The 15,743-nt window shown below is 48.1% G+C and overlaps 1 protein-coding gene across 3 annotated transcripts in view; it reads right to left on the bottom strand.

Moving 5' to 3' along the window:
• Positions 1 to 221: 221 nt before the first annotated feature.
• LOC105472660 (claudin 14) overlaps positions 222 to 15,743 on the bottom strand; it is a 46,900-nt gene continuing 31,378 nt past the window's right edge. For 2 of the 3 annotated variants that reach the window (XM_011726116.3, XM_011726115.3), the window contains exons 2-3: positions 1,079 to 1,875; positions 222 to 696 (exon numbers count right to left, since the gene is read on the bottom strand). In XM_011726116.3, the coding sequence (XP_011724418.1) occupies positions 666 to 696; positions 1,079 to 1,794 (747 nt within the window). In that variant the 5' untranslated portion in view covers positions 1,795 to 1,875 and the 3' untranslated portion in view covers positions 222 to 665. Of the gene's footprint in view, positions 697 to 718; positions 1,876 to 15,743 lie in introns of those variants that run through there. The other variant, XM_011726120.2, reaches the window with a different exon arrangement.

Raw genomic sequence — 15,743 nt, forward strand, 5'->3', positions numbered from 1 at the left:
CTTTTTGCCAAAGCCTAGAAAGATAAGACACCGGCCATGTTTCACTCCGTTTTTCCTGTGTTTTTTTTTTTTTTTTTTGAGACCGAGTCTCGCTCTGTTACCCAGGCTGGAGTGCAGTGGTTCAATCTCAGCTCACTGCAACCTCTACCTCCTGAGTTCAAGTGATTTTCCTGCCTCAACCTCCTGAGTAGCTGGGATTGCAGGTGCCCGCCATCACACCCAGCTAATTTTTGTATTTTTATAAGAGATGAGGTTTCACCGTGTTGGTCAGACTGCTCTCGAACTCTGACGTCAGGTGATCCGCCTGCCTCAGCCTTCCAAAGTGCTGGGATTACAGGCATGAGCCACTGTGCCCAGCCCCGTTTCCTTCTGACTCTTGTTTTCTTACCAGTGGGGACCTATTGCTCACAGGAAGAAAATGACATTGTCCTTATTTTGTGACTTCTGGCAACTATCTTTTTCCAAGGAAGCCCCTTCCCTTCTGCCCTGCCTCTGAGTTCAAGCCGGGATGCAGCTCCTAGTATTTTCAAGCATCTTACAAATGGAGATCAGCCCCGTCCTCCTCCGACATCCTCACCCCGCATCAGAGTCAGGACTCCACGGTGCTGTGGTCATCACGGCTGCACGGCCCTGCGACCCTGAGCCCCACTGGGCTCTGACTGTGGTTACCAGCATCTTAGGAGACAGAATAACAGTCTGGAAGCAGAAACAGATACTGTCCACTTTATAAACAGCCACAGCCACAAGGTTTATTCCTGGATCACAAACCAACCCCACTGACCAAACTCCCAGGCTACTTTATATTAAACTTGTTATCAAATCACCCACATAAATACATATAATAAATACAAAAACAGACAGGATTTTTTTTCAGTCTTTGGTATAGAGAGCTTTCTCCTCCTCTTATTCCTCCCTCTGTCTCTGTGCTCTAAAGACATTTCCTTGTGTTCACATTATTTCCTTGGATACAAAATCGCCCAGAAGTAAACTTTGTGCTGGAACCCCTGCCTCCATTGACAGTCCTGCCAGGGACCCAGCCCACAGTGGCCCAGGGGAGAAGCAGGCCGTGGGGACTCACACGTAGTCGTTCAGCCTGTACCCGCTGTGCGTGGCCGAGGTCACTGAGGGGGCCCGGTTGTCTTTGTAGGCAGCTGGTGGCTGGTAGGCAGGTGCGGTGGTGGCGGTGGCCATGGTGGCCCTGGGTGGGGCCTGGTAGGGCCTGTAGGGTGCCTCGTCCTGGCAGGACAGGCAAAGCAGGGTGCCACCAATGAGCGAGAGGGACGAGGAGATGAAGCCCAGGTACAGGGCCTGGCCAATCTCGAACTTCATGCCGCTGGGCAGCAGCGGGTTGTAGAAATTCTGCACCACGTCATTGGTGGTCCAGGAGACAGCCACCATGCACAGGAGGCCGGCCAGGATGAAGAGGGAGCCGCCAAGGATGGCGAAGGTGGTCTTGGCAGGTGTGCCCTTGGCGCAGCGCGTGCACTTCATCCCGATGACCGCGCAGGCGCAGGCTATGCCCGAGAGCAGGCAGGAGATGACCATGAGGGCACGGGCAGCCTGGAGGTCTTGGGGCAGCGCCAGCAGGGACCGGTAGATCTGGCACTGGTAGATGCCTGTGCTGTGCCACACGCACTCCATCCAGAGCCCCTTCAGGTAGGACACGGCCGTGAGGATATTGGTGCCCACATGCGCCGTCCTTCGCCAGTGAGGCAGGATGGTGGTGATCAACGTGCCCACCATGCCCAAGAAGCTGAGCAGGAAGCCCAGGAGCTGCACGGCCGTGCTGGCCATGGTGCGGCTGCCTGCCTAGGCCAGCCGGGCAGCTCCCTGGGCCCTCGAGGTCACGCCGCTCCTCAGGTGCCGACCGGAGCCCTAATGAAGCCGAGGGAGGCGGGAGCAGGGAGAGAAAGGAAACGGGTTAAAGATTATCTCATGCACTTATTTCTGTCACCGAAACCAAGTTTTCCATAGGCGGTTGGTGTGGCAATTAACATGTTTTCAAAAATAGTTTCTGAGACTTCACTGGGTGGGAGAATAGCTGCTTTCCCGGGAAGGCAGGATCTGAAGGGATGACAGCCGACGCTGGTCTCGGGGAAGGACTCCAGCCTCCTGCTGGAAGTTCTGCTTATGTCCACCCTCAAGCACTGCTGCTGCTTTGGCATCTCGTGTCCTTCCGTTCGTCAGTAACCAGGAATAACACTTGTTAAATCAACATGTGCTATTCATGCCTTGGCCTGACAGTGCTCAGGTGTGTGCCAGCTGTGACTTAGAAAATAGCCCTGGGCGGTTGTCAACATGAGGGGTTTTCTGAAGTGGGCAAATTCTCCACCCACGTGCTCAGGCGGGGAGAGGTTTTGTCCCCTCGGTAGGTCAGATGCTGCCTTCAGAATTCCAGAGCTGGATGTGACCCAGAGACTGTCAGCTGATGCCAGGGCAGGAATTTCCAAGGTCACAGCCCCTCAGGAGCTGCAGCAGGAGCACAGGCCAGCATCCCTCCTCTCCAGCATGGACCTCCGCTCCCACCATGCTCCCCATTCGCTATGCCCGCTTGTGACTGCTGAGGGCTGATCGAGGGTGACTTTATTATCAAACAGAGGCTGCTACCTGGCTTTCAGGGATATGGGAATGCCGAGCCCTTTCAAAGGCTCTTAAAGAATTCTTAGCATACCAAAATCCAGGACACTTTTTGGGGACAAGGACCCGGCACCTATGTAGGGCCAGGCATATAGAAGACACTAGGGACCGGGCACAGTGGCTCATGCCTGTAATCCCAGCACTTTGGGAGGCAGAGGCAGGTGAATCACCTGAGGTCAGGAGTTCAAGACCAGCCTGGCCAACATGGTGAAACCTCGTCTCTACTAAAAATACAAAAATTAGCTGGGCATGTTGGCAGGTGCCTATAATCCCAGCTACTTGGGAGGCTGAGGCAGGAGAATTGCTTGAACCAGGGAGGGTGAGGTTGCAGTGAGCTGAGATCGCACCACTGCACTCCAGCCTGGGAGACAGAGTAAAACTCCGTCTCAAAAAACAAAACAAACAAAAAAACACTAGGAAATACAGAAGGAAGGAAGGAAGGAGAGAGGGAAGAAGAGGAGGAGGGAGGGAGGAAGGAGAAAGGAAGGAAGCGGGGGCACAGAGAAAGGAAGGGAAAAAGGAAGGGATGAAGGCAGAAAGGGAGGGGAGTGAAAGTCTTGAGTGGACACCACTAGCTTTTCTCTCCTGCCTGGGGCAAGGTAATCAGCGAGACCAAGCATCAGGAGGTCCGGGCCCTGGCTGCGCCCATCCAATGGGTGACCTGGGGCTCAGCTTCTTTTTTGGTCTGAAGGGAGAAAAGGGAAGCGTCTCTGCTGATGACAAGTCACTTCAGCATCCCAAACCGGCGAAAAACTCAGTAGGCAAAACCTGCTTCTTCTTCTGCAGAGGGCTGAGCCTCAGTTAAGCAGTGCAGGCTGCAGACAGGAAAAGTGGGCTGCAGGGTGTTGCCCATGAGACCCTGAGACATTGTCAAGAAATCCCCAGTGGGGCTTGGCAGCTGTAATCCCAGCACTTTGGGAGGCTAAGGCAGGTGGAACGCTTAAGGTCAGGAGTTTGAGACCAGCCTGGCCAACATGGTGAAAGCCTGCCTCTACTAAAAAAAAACACAAAAATCAGCTGGGCATTGGTGGTGTGCACCTGTCATCCCCAGCTACTCAGGAGGCTGAGGCAGGAGAATTGCCTGAACCGGGAGGCGGAGGTTTCAGTGAGCCTAGATCGTGCCACTGCACTGCAGCCTGGGCGACAGAACGAGACTCTGTCTTGAAAACTAACTAACTAACTAAATAAATAAATCCCCTACTAGATGGAAATCACTTGGTGAGTAAATAATAACTGATGTTTCCACTGGGAGTCTAAACCGTCATCTTGCTAATTTAAAAACATATACTGGGTTTAAATGCTTTAGTATTGTAGGAGGTAATTGGTTCTGTCCTGATGAATGAACAAACAAAAATAAATAATAACAAAACAATGTGGTGCCTCACAGGACACGGAGCAGACTGAAGGGGTGTCTAGGTGATAGGGTTCGGATTTGTGTCCCCACCCAAATCTCATGTCGAATGGCAGTCCCCAGTGTTGGCGGAAGGGCCTGGTGGGAGGCAAATGAATCATGGGGGCGGACCTCTTCCTTACTCTTCTTGTGATAGTGAGTGAGTTCTCACGAGATCTGGTTGTTTAAAAGTGTGCAGCACCTGCCTGCTCCCCTCTCTCTCTTCTTCCTTCTCTGGCCGTGTCATGCCTGCTTCCCCTTTACCTTCCGCCATGATTGTAAGTTTCCTGAGGCCTCCCCAGTCATGCTTCCTGTACAGCTTGTGAGAGCCAATGAAGCCTCTTTTCTTTATAAATTATCCTGTCTCAGGTAGTTCTTTGACTCAGGTTGCATTGTGAGAATGGACTGATACACCGAGTATTTTTCTGCTGCTGTTTTGGATGACTATTTGTTCACAGCCCAGAATTTGTCACATGCACTATGCATGATGCTGGCTTTGCATAAAGCCTTTCTTCCCTCCACACAGCAAGCACTCACTCTGTCCAGCGACTGGGGACACCATCACAGTCCCTGCTGGCCAGAGAAGGACTGGGGCCGGCTGTCCTATGGTCACTGCCCTGGGGGAGGTGCTGGCAACAAGGCCAAGGTGGCCACCCTGATAGGCACAGCCAGTGGGGCTGCCAGCGGACCCACGCTACACCCTGAGCACACTGATGGCACCAGATGACTGGGCCTGAGCACGGTTTGAACACTGACACATTTCCTAGTTTATTCCCAACAACCTAATGCGTCAGTGACTGTTACCATCCCCTTTTTACACATGGGCAAACGAGAGGAGCAGAGGACAAAAGTCCTATGCCTGGCCTGGCTAGTATTCTCCTTGGTGTCATTCCCCCCTTTAAACACTAATGCTTCAATGAGATGGGACTGAAGTTAGTGTAAGGACTGAGGGATGGTGTTAGCAACAGATACTCCTTCCCACAGAGATCTCAGAACAGTGGCCTTGTCCCTTTTGCAGTGGCTTGGGCAGCCAGGACAACAAACTGCCCTGCTTTGCTAGGGCCTGAGGGGTTGCCCAGGACAGGGACCTTCAGGGCTGAAACTAAGACAGTCCCAAGGAAACCAGGACCAGAGGCTCCTCCAGGTACCTAGATCTCCGAATGGCCTCTGAGATCTCTTCCCGCCCTGCTTTGAGGCTGCCTCCAGGGTGACAGCCACACAGGGTGTCCCTGGTCCAAGCATAATGGGGCTTCTTGCAGCTCTCACTCTCAAGGTCAATAATTAAGTATACAGACCCTAAAGAATGTGGCATAAAAGCCAAGCCCATTAGGCTAGGCGAGTGGACCAGAGGTTTATTGGAGGTCTAAATATTTATGGAGAGCAATGATGGCTAATTTTAGAAACCATTAGGCTGCTATTTTTAAACATGTGCTATAAGGATTTGCTAATTTAAGACATGAGTGTTAATGAGCCCCCAAATCCCAGACACCAGCTCCCCAACCTGCTTTCCTTCTTCCTTACCAGCAGCTGCTACTGGCATTAGGTAATAATTCAACTTCCCTGCAACTGCTTTTCACTTTGGGGCCTTTCAAGGGAAAAACAACTTTAACTGAATGCATCTCCCTGGAAGCCACATAAAATTCCTCCCTGATGCTCTGGAAGCGCCCTGCCCTGCAGGGCTGTTTGTATAGGAAGGAACTTGCCCAAGCCTGGCCAGGGGGAGCAGCCCATGCAGGGCTGAACTGGTGTTCACCTGTGGTCTACCATTTTCCTGCAGCCATGTGTGTGCATATGGGAAGATTTGCTAGAGAGATACGGGTCCAAAACAAATAGGGTTCCAAGCATCAAGCTCCAGAAAGCCCTCGACAGGCTGAGTGGTGGTGGGAAGGCAGAATCTAACAGGATGTGTCAGAGGCATCAATGCTGGGTCCTGCATTTGAGTTCACAAAACCCCAAAAGTACAATCCTGGGTGGGGAGTATGTGGCTTAGCTGCACAAGAGAGCAGGATTTAGGGCTGAGTTTCCCAACGACCGCATCTTGGAATGCTGCATTTGCAGGATGTCGTGTGTCGAGGACACAAATGTCAAATATGTTTAAGAAAACCTTAGTGACTGTAGGACTTCTCATAGCTGGAAATGTGTTAATGTGCATTGTGTCTCTCCCAGAAAAGGTCTCATGTGCAGCATCCCCTGAACTTATTTGACTGGAGACACCCCCCACTACCCCTTTAGCAAAGAACAGTTTGCAGTGAAATCACTTTGGCATGATAACTTGGACTTGGCAATGGAGAGATAGAGTGGGTTGCTGTATTAGTTTGTTCTCATGCTGCTATAAAGAACTGCCCAAGATGGGTAATTTATAAAGGAAAGAGGTTTAATTGACTCACAGTTCCGCAGGACTGGGGAGGCCTCAGGAAACTTACAATCCTGGCAGAAGGTGAAGCAAACACATCCTCTTTAAATGGCAGCAGGAAGGAGAAGAATGAGTGCCGAGCTGAGGGTGAAGCCCCTTATAAAACTATCAGATCTCGTGAGAACTTACTATCATGAGAATAGCATGGTGGAAACCACCCCCATGATTCAATTACCTCCCACCTGGTCCCTCCCCATGACATGTGGGGATTATGGGAACTATAATTCAAGATGAGATTTGGGTGGGGACACAGCCAAACCATATCATTCTGCCCTGGCCCCTCTCAAATCTCATGTCCTCACATTTCAAAACACAATCATGCCCTTCCAACAGTCCCCCAAGGTCTTAACTCATTGCAGCGTTAACTCAAAAGTCCAAGTCCAAAGTCTCATCTGAGACAAGGCAAGTCCCTTCTGCCTACGAATCTGCAACATCAAAAGCAAATTAGTTACTTCCTAGATACAGTGGGGGTACAGGCATTGGGTAAGTACCACCATTCCAAATGAAAGAAATTGGCCAAAACAAAGCTACAGGCCCCATGCCAGTTCGAAATCCAATAGGGCACTCATTAAACCTTAGAGTTTTGGTCGGCTTTGTCCCCAGCAGAGAGTATCAGAAAACAATAGAGCTGTAAAGAATTTTGAAAATCTGTGAAGGGCACTGGTGAAACGCCAGAGCTGCTATAGGCCCTTCCAACTGGCTCTGGTTTCAGGATACCAGCTCTGAAGGGAGAGGGTTTTTTTGTGTGTGTCCATTATAAACTTTTATGTTGTCTCCCTCTGTTTTCTCTGAGCTATGTTTTTCTTTTAAAAAGCAGGGTTCTGGAGCACACAGTAGGGTGCCCTTGTTTTGCTCACCTCCTGGCTCACCTGGACCCCAACTGCATCAACTTTGGCTCCAGATTAATCATCATTTCAACAGCAGTGGCCATGGGGATGGCCTGGCCAGGACTGAGGAGAGGACGTGTTGTCTACCAGCCTGTGTCTTGACTGCCTGGGGTCAGAGCAGTCAAGGGATAGGGACAGAGCCACCCTATCTTACCATTGCCAAGTCCAAGTGATTGTACCAAAGTGATTTCACTGCAAGTTCTTATTCTTTGGTAAAGGAGGTGGCAGGGGTGTCTCTAGTCAAATAAGTTTAGTGGATGCTGCATATAGAGACCAGGCTTCTTGGAGGGGTGCAGGGGTGGGATGGGTGGGGTGTCTGAGTCCCTTACTCTCCTTAACCCTCAGCAGTCTCACCTGCTGCCGTCACCTCGTCCCTTGCAAAATCAGCCCCTGTGATGAAAGCTTTCCTATGGACACGCATTGCTCCACAGCCCTTGTCTACCCACCCTGGTGAAGGAAATGTCAGCCCCAGAATGGAGGGGTGCAGGTCATCAGCAGGGAGTTGAGGCACAAGCCAGGTGTGGTGGAAGTTTCTTTCTTTCTTTTTTTTTTTTTTGAGACAGAGTCTCACTCTGTCGCCCAGGCTGGAGTGCAGTGGCACAATCTCTGCTCACTGCAACCTCCGCCTCCCAGGTTCAGGCCATTCTCCTGCCTCAGCCTCCCGAGCAGCTGGGACTACAGGCGCCCGCCAGGTGGAAGTTTCTTTACCCGGAACTGCCCTGAGCGCCACTGTGCAGGCAGAGAGTTGGAGGATGTGGTCACCAGTGCCTTTTGCCTGCCATGTGGTCGGAATGGCTCTTGAGATGTTTGGGAATGAGCCATTATACATGTTTGCCCTAAAATGCTCTGACATGATGTTGGGTCCATTATAGAAATAGCGTAAAACCTGATTTTCTGTCTGTAAACTTATTAGAGAAAAATGAAGTGCCACCTTAAAATGAACATAGTCCTTGGCCCTTGAAATAATGTAGAGTTGCTTCAACGTTGATGTTCAGCCACTTAAGAAAATGTCTGGTTCAAAAACCTGAATGTCCTCACTGTCACCCCAACCAAATGGCCTCTTCATTATTGTCTAGCTATTTCATAAATGATTTGGCTGGGGACGGTGGCTCACACCTGTAATCCCAGCATTTTGGGAGGCCGAGGTGGGCAGATCACCTGAGGTCGGGAGTTTGAGACCAGCCTGGCCAACAGTGTGAAACCCTATCTCTACTAAAAATACAAAAATTAGCTGGGTCTGGTGATGCATGCCTGTAATCCTAGCTACTTGGAGGCTGAGGTAGGAGAATCGCTTGAAGGTTGCAGTGAGCTGAGATTGCACCACTGTACTCTAGCCTGGGTGACAGAGTGAGACTCTGTCGCAAACAAAACAAAATAAACAAACAAAATCATAAATGCTTGAATTTGGGAACTAAAAATAAACTCAAGGGAGATTTGGATTCATCTAGATGAGATATATTAGCAAAACTACTCAACACAGAGAAATGAAAGTAATTCTTATGCTATGAGGTATCTGCATGAAATAACTTCAACTAGTATTTCTTTTTCTTTTCTTCCTTCCTTCCTTCCTTCCTTCCTTCTTTCCTTCCTTCCTTCCTTCCTTCCTTCCTTCCTTCCTTCCTTCCTTCCTTCCTTCCTTCCTTCCTTCCTTCCTTCCTTCCTTTTTCTTTTTTTTTGACAGAGTCTCACTGTGTCACCCAGGCTGGAGTACAGTGGCACTATCTCGGCTCACTGCAACTCTGCCTCCCAGGTTCAAGTGATTCTCCTGCCTCAGCCCCCTGGGTAGCTGGAATTATAGGCCCCCACCACCACGTCTGGCTAATTTTTATATTTTTAGTAGAGATGGGGTTTCACCGTGTTGGCCAGGCTGGTCTCAAACTCCTGGCCTCAAGGGATCTACCCACCTCTGCCTCCCAAAGTGCTAGGATTACAGGTGTGAGCCACTGTGCCCAGCCTCAACTAGCATTTCCTAAGGACATCTTGGACACTGTGTTTCTTAATAATTTGCAAAACAAATGCATATCTTTTCAAGAAGCTTAGGGATACTTTAGAGGGGCTATTTTTAGCACATCTTCTTACAGAAATATGTAAGAATGATGAGAAAGTGATCAAGCAGTACCTTGGAAAAACCATTTCATATTCATTTCAGATGGGCTACGCTGTGGGGTGTTGGCTCTAAAAATAAAACTTTCTTCATCACTATTCCAAACTTCCTGTAACTTTCCTTGGGTTATTTTTCAGACTGGCAGGCATCTAGATTTTAAATGTGTGAGGACTTTCTATGCCATCTGCATAGAGTCGTTCATGAAGCCTTTCCATGAGAGGCAGAGACAGGACACTTACATGACTACAACTTATTACTATCATGATAGTTACTGCTTGCTGTTGTTATTTGAGAAAACCAGCGTGAAATATCTTACTCAAAATCATATGGACATGACACGTTCCATGAATTCCTCCCCTCTCTTTTGGATGAAGAAATAAAAATCTATTTTTTTTTATAACAAGAACTGATTTGAAGAAAAGTTTATGTTAATACAAATGAAAACCATGGTACGCAGTTAAATGGTTACAGAGGCTATTTTCAGCTCAGTAAGATTGAATGACCTATTGATTTACCGAAAACTACAAACTTAAGGGACTATGACCACAAAAATTAAAACCCTTTCCGGAGGCCTTATCTCTCTCATTTCAACTCACCAGATTTCATTAGAATTCATTGAAAATGCAGTAGATCAGCATTTTAAAATGAAATGATTGAGTTTCATTTGCTTAAATACATGGGTGCCTTTTCAGAGCGATTTTTCCTGACAAGATAGTCAGGCAGGTTTGCTATGTTGCTGTTGTTTTTCATTTTTCAAGGTGCAGGTAATTAAAAACTTGCCATCTGAGATTTAAAAAAAAAATACTAGAAAAGTAAAACAAAACAAAACGAAACAATACCCCCCAAAACCCAGGAGGACATAAAAACATTTCCTAAAGCCTTAGCTGATTATTAGATGACTAACGGTTAAGTGTTCTGTGGGAACACTTTATCTAGGGGATGCGATGGACTGACCTGGTCCCCCAAAAGAGATATGTTGAAGTCCTCCCCGCTCCCAGTGCCTCAGAATGTGACCTTATTTGGAAATAGGGTCATTGCAGATTTAGTTAAGATGAGGTCATACTAAAACAGAGTGGCCCCTAAACCAATAGGGCTGGTGTCCTTATAAGAGGATGGGCATATGAAGACGGAAATCGAAAGACACGTGCAGACGGAAATAGAACACATGCAGATGGAATAGAAAGAACACGTGAGCCTGGGAGGCATAGATTGCAACAAGGAGGCAGAGAGTGGAGCGAGAACTTACCAAGCCAAGGAACGCGGAGGATCGCCAGCAACCGGCAGAGGCCCAGCAGGAGGCCCGGGACAGATGCTCCCTCTCAGCCCTGGAAGGAACCAGCCTGCCCACACCTTAGTTTCAAGCTTCCAGCCTTCAGAATCATGAGAGAATAAATTTCTGTTGTTTCAGGCCTCCCAGGTTGTGGTGCTTTGTTATGGCAGCCCCAGGAAACAAACACAGGAGAGTAGCTGAATGGCAGCACAGGGCATTACAGAGAAAACGCTTGGCCAGGCCCCATGGCACACGCCTATAATCCCAGCACTTTGGGAGGCTGAGGTGTGAGGATCACTTGAGCTCAGGAGTTCAAGACCAGCCTGGTCAACATGGTGAAACCCTGTCTCCGCTAAAAAGAAAAAGAAAAATTAGCTGGGCATAGTGGCTCAAGCCTGTAATCCCAGCTACTTTGGAGGCTGAGGTGGGAGGATGGCCTGAGCCTGGGAGGCATAGATTGCAACAAGCAGAGATTGTGCCATTGCACTCCAGCCTGGGTGAGAGAGCAACATCGTATCTCAAAAAGCAAACAAACAAAAAAACCTCATCTGTGATTATAAGAACTGGGTCCCCTTCCAGGACAGGCATTGAGTGTGATCTGGTGGCTTCACATTTGTCATTGATAAAAACAGGACAGGTGCAGTGGCTCACACCTGTAATCTCAACATTTGGAAGGCCAAGGTGGGAGGATTGCATGATTCCAGGAGTTCAAGGCCATTCCTGAGCAACATAGTGAGACCCTGTCTTTACAAAAAAAAAAAAAAAAAAAAAAAAAAAAAAAAAAAAAGGCCACGGTTAGCTTCTTGTCTCAAAGTGTGGAGGACAAAATCCAAGGAAAAGGTAGAGGACATGGAGAAAGAAGAATCTGGAAAGTCCCCTGCAAATTTGAAAATTCAAGTGCAAACACAATCTACAGTAAGTAACCCATATAGTAATCAAATGACTCAGCTTCTCTGAGCTTAAGAAGTGTGTGCATTCACTTAGCTCACAGGGAGTTTGGGGGGCTCATGTCTCCAGCTTGTGTGCAATTGGCTGGGGTGTACCCAAATTGGTGACTGACCTTTTCGGGCTGGGTGTCTGGTTTTCTTAAGTCAACATGTCTTGGTTTCATAGACCATAAAAGCCCAAATTTGGGGCAGAGTCCAAATTTGAATAAGGTGACTCAGAAGCCTGCTGAGTAAAGACCTTGGAAATCCAGCAGAGCCTACTGGGCTCCCCCTTTAGTCAGGACTTACACCAAAATAGAAAAACAAAGCAAACTCCAAACAAGCAGTAGGTCATTGTCTCAACTGACTGAAAACCTTCATGAATAAGACAACGATTCTGTGAATTTTGTAAGCCTCTGAAAATTATTTACTTGAGAATTGAACTGTGCATAAATTGCGGTGGTTAAAATGTGGTGTCAAATGAAAACATGAGGCTAAGATTTTCTAATGGTAAGGAAAATACTATTAAACATGAGGTTTAAAACTCATTCTTTGTAAATTTAGCTTTGAAGCCCAGGTGCTCCAAAGTTGTTAGTTGTTAATGATAGGAGTGAAAACAGTCATAGTTAAAGTTCCAGAGGGTTTATGATATGCCAAACATGTGCTAAGTGCTTCTATGGGCATTTAATGAACTCTTAAACAATCTCAATGTGCATGTTGCCATCCTTATTTACAGATAGGGAAACTGAGGTGTAGAAAGGTTACATCACTTGTCCAAGGTTACATCTGGGCTGAATTAGGGAGACCAAGCAGGAGGTTCTTGTGATCTTTCAGGTAAGAGATGCTAGAGGCTGAGCCAAGGTAGTGGGACAAAGGTGGGTGCCAGGAAGAGGTCAGTTTCTATATTCAGGTGAGGCTAGCAGGATGTGCTGGTGGTTTAGCTGTGGGGTGTGAGACACAGGTGACTAAAGTTATTGTCTTGGGCAACTAGAAGAATGGAGTTGCCATTTATTGAGAGCTTGAAGAGGGTTGGAGATCTGGGTATGGAGGGTGTGATGATCAATTTTATGTGTCAACTTGGCTGGGTCATGGGGTGCCCAGATATGTGATTTGAACACTATTCTTCATGTTTCTGTGAAGTTAGTCTTTGGACAAGGTTAACATTGAAAGCAGATTGCCCTCCATAATGTGGGTAGGCTGCACCCAGTCAGGTGAAGGCCAGACTGGAACAAAAACCAAACTGGTGTCTCCATCAGCTCAAACTGCCACAACAAAATACCACAGACTTGCTGGATTAAGCCACAGAAATTAATTTTCTCACAATGCCTGAGGCTGGAAAGTCCAAGACCAAGGTTCTGGCTGCTTTGGTTCCTGGTGGAAATTCACCTGACCTCTTCTTTGCACGCAGGCTGAGAGAAATCTTTCTCTCTTTCCCTTCTTTTTAGAGCACAAATCTCATTGTGAGGGCACCCACCCTCATGACCTCACTGAACCCTAATGACCTCCCAAAGGCCCCGTCTCCAAATACTATCACATAGGGGCTTAGGGCTTCAATGTAGGAATTTTGGGAGAATGCAAATGTTTAGTCCATAACATGCAGCCTCCCCTGAGCAAGAAACTTTCTCCAGCAGACTGTATTTGACCTTTATTTCCAACATCAGCCCTTCTTGGCTCTATAGCAGGCTGCCTTCCAACTGAAACTGCAGTGTCAGCGATCCTGGGTCTCCAGACTGCTAGCCCACCCTGCAGAATTTTATTTTATAGATGGGGTCTTGCTATATTGCCCAGGCTGGTCTTGACCTCTTAGGCTCAAGTGATCCTCCCACCTCAGCTTCCTGAGCAGCTGGGACTACAGGCATGTGCTATCATGTCTGGCTAATTTCTAAAAATATTTTGTAGAGATGGAGGTCCCACTATGTTGTCCAGCCTGGTCTTGAACTCCTGGGCTTAAGCAATCCTCCAGCCTTGGCCTCCCAAAGTGTTGGAATTACAGGTGTGAGCCACTGTACCTGGCCCACCCTGCAGATTTTGCACTTGCCAGCCTTGAGAATCATGTGAGCCAATTCCTTAGAATAAATAGATCTCTTTCTATATAGATGCACATCCTATTGGCTCTGTTTCTCTGGAGAACTCTGACTGATACAGAGGATGAAGGGCAGAAGAGAGGAATTTTGTTTTGGACTTGTTGAGTTTGAGATGTCTGTGCTTACCCAGCTGGGGATAACCATGCTTGCATATGTAAGTGCAGGGTTCAGGGAGGGACTGAACCGGAGAAGTCTGTTTGTGTCTCCACCGCATGGAGATGGGATTAAAAGACAGGATGGATGCTCTTAGGAGAAAGCGTTAGATAGAGAAAAGCAGGGGCTCCAGGGCTGATTCTAGGAACCCTCCAACATCAGGGGAGGGATGAAGATAGAGGGAGGAAGAGGAGCCAGCCATGGGCTATAGGAGTGGCCAGTAGAGAACGGTCAACCCAGAGGAGACTGGTGAGGGAGGACAGAGCTCCATGTTGGAGAGAGCAATCTACTGTGTCAAGTCAAGTAATCTGATAAATCAGGTCATCTGAGCACTGAGAAGTGATCGCTGGATTAGCAACATGAAGGAAATCAGAGACCTTGATAAGCCAGTTTCAGTGGAGTTGATGGGAGTGGATTCAAGAGAGAATAGGGACAGAGGGACAGGAGAGAATTCTTTCAAGAACTTGGACCCTCCAGGAGAATCAGGAAATGAGGCAACAGTTTTAGGACGGGGTCCAGGGCCCACAGACCTCAGGGTATCTTTCAACTCAGCTAGGAAAAAAAGTGACATCTTCTATTTCATCAACCTCTCACTGACAATTAGCATTTCCTTCAATCCTGAATGGAGGCAGCCATCTACAGCAATACGACCAGTGCCTATGCCTTAATCAGCAATAGAGGTAATGATATTTTGCATCGCATTACAGGCATTGCAGATACCTGCAAAGAACATTTACTATTGTCACAATTTCACATGGTACTTATAAGACCCTTGCTAGACCTCATAATGTAATGCATTAATAAGGAAGGTCATCCATTACTAGGAATAGAATTGCACTAAAATATTTTGATAACTATGTTTTACTATAATTCACTTCCTTTATAATCCTGCATGTTATGTGTTATGTTACACATTTAAAAGCATTGTGCTGAGAAGAATACATCAGCTTCGCCAGATTGCCAAAGGGATCTCAGGCAATCCCCATCCTGCCACCCAGAACACCACCACCAATAACAAAAAACAAAATCAAAGGAGTTAGAAATCTCTGCCAGTGGGATGTGTAGGCAAGAGAGGACTCTTTAGTTTTGCTGTTGTTTTGAAGATGAGAGACACGGAAGCATGTTTGCATGCCTGAGGAAACGGTCCAGCGAGGAGGGAGACATCTGTAGGGGCAGCAGGGATCCTGTGCGCACATGGAGAGACCAGCTCTGACCAGCATGGAGAGAGCGCACTCCAGAACGGGAGGGGAGGTGGGAGCAGGAGGCTGGAGGAGATGTCAGTGGACACTAACACATGTTCTGAGATTGCTCCAAGTTTCTCAGGGAAATAAGAAGCAACATGACGTCTTGAGACAGGAGATTGGGGACGAGGTGCGGGGGGCTTGAGCACAGAGGAGAGCACAGTCATCCAGGAGAATGAGAGCAGGCCTGGACCAAGTCAAGGGGTCAAGTGCTGGTCAGTGCTGGGTGCAGGTGGGGCAAGTGGTCTTGAGGGTACCACTGGACCATCGCGCCAGACAGCCTTTCCCAGCACTGGCAGCTGCACTGCGAGGGTCCTAAGTGGACAAAAGGCGGCTCTGGATTTGGTGGGGGTTTTCCTAGGGGAAAATGATGAAGGCGGACAGCCAAGGGAAATAAGTATGCACACAAATGAATGAAGATCACGGCAGGCCATGGAGTTGAAGCTGGGATGGAGGGACATGAGGACACAAGGAAGGTCCATGCATCCTGGAGGAGTCACCTGGATTGGTGGCTCTCCACCCTCCTGCTGTAGCCGCAGCCCATGGAGAGTTTAAAAAAGATCCAGATGCCCTGGCCACCTCCAGACATTCTGATTCACTGACTAGGGTAGGGTCCATGCATGGGAATTTTTGAGCTC

Source organism: Macaca nemestrina, chromosome 4, assembly GCF_043159975.1.
Source record: "Macaca nemestrina isolate mMacNem1 chromosome 4, mMacNem.hap1, whole genome shotgun sequence".
In the NCBI taxonomy this organism is placed as follows: Eukaryota; Metazoa; Chordata; class Mammalia; order Primates; family Cercopithecidae; genus Macaca; species Macaca nemestrina.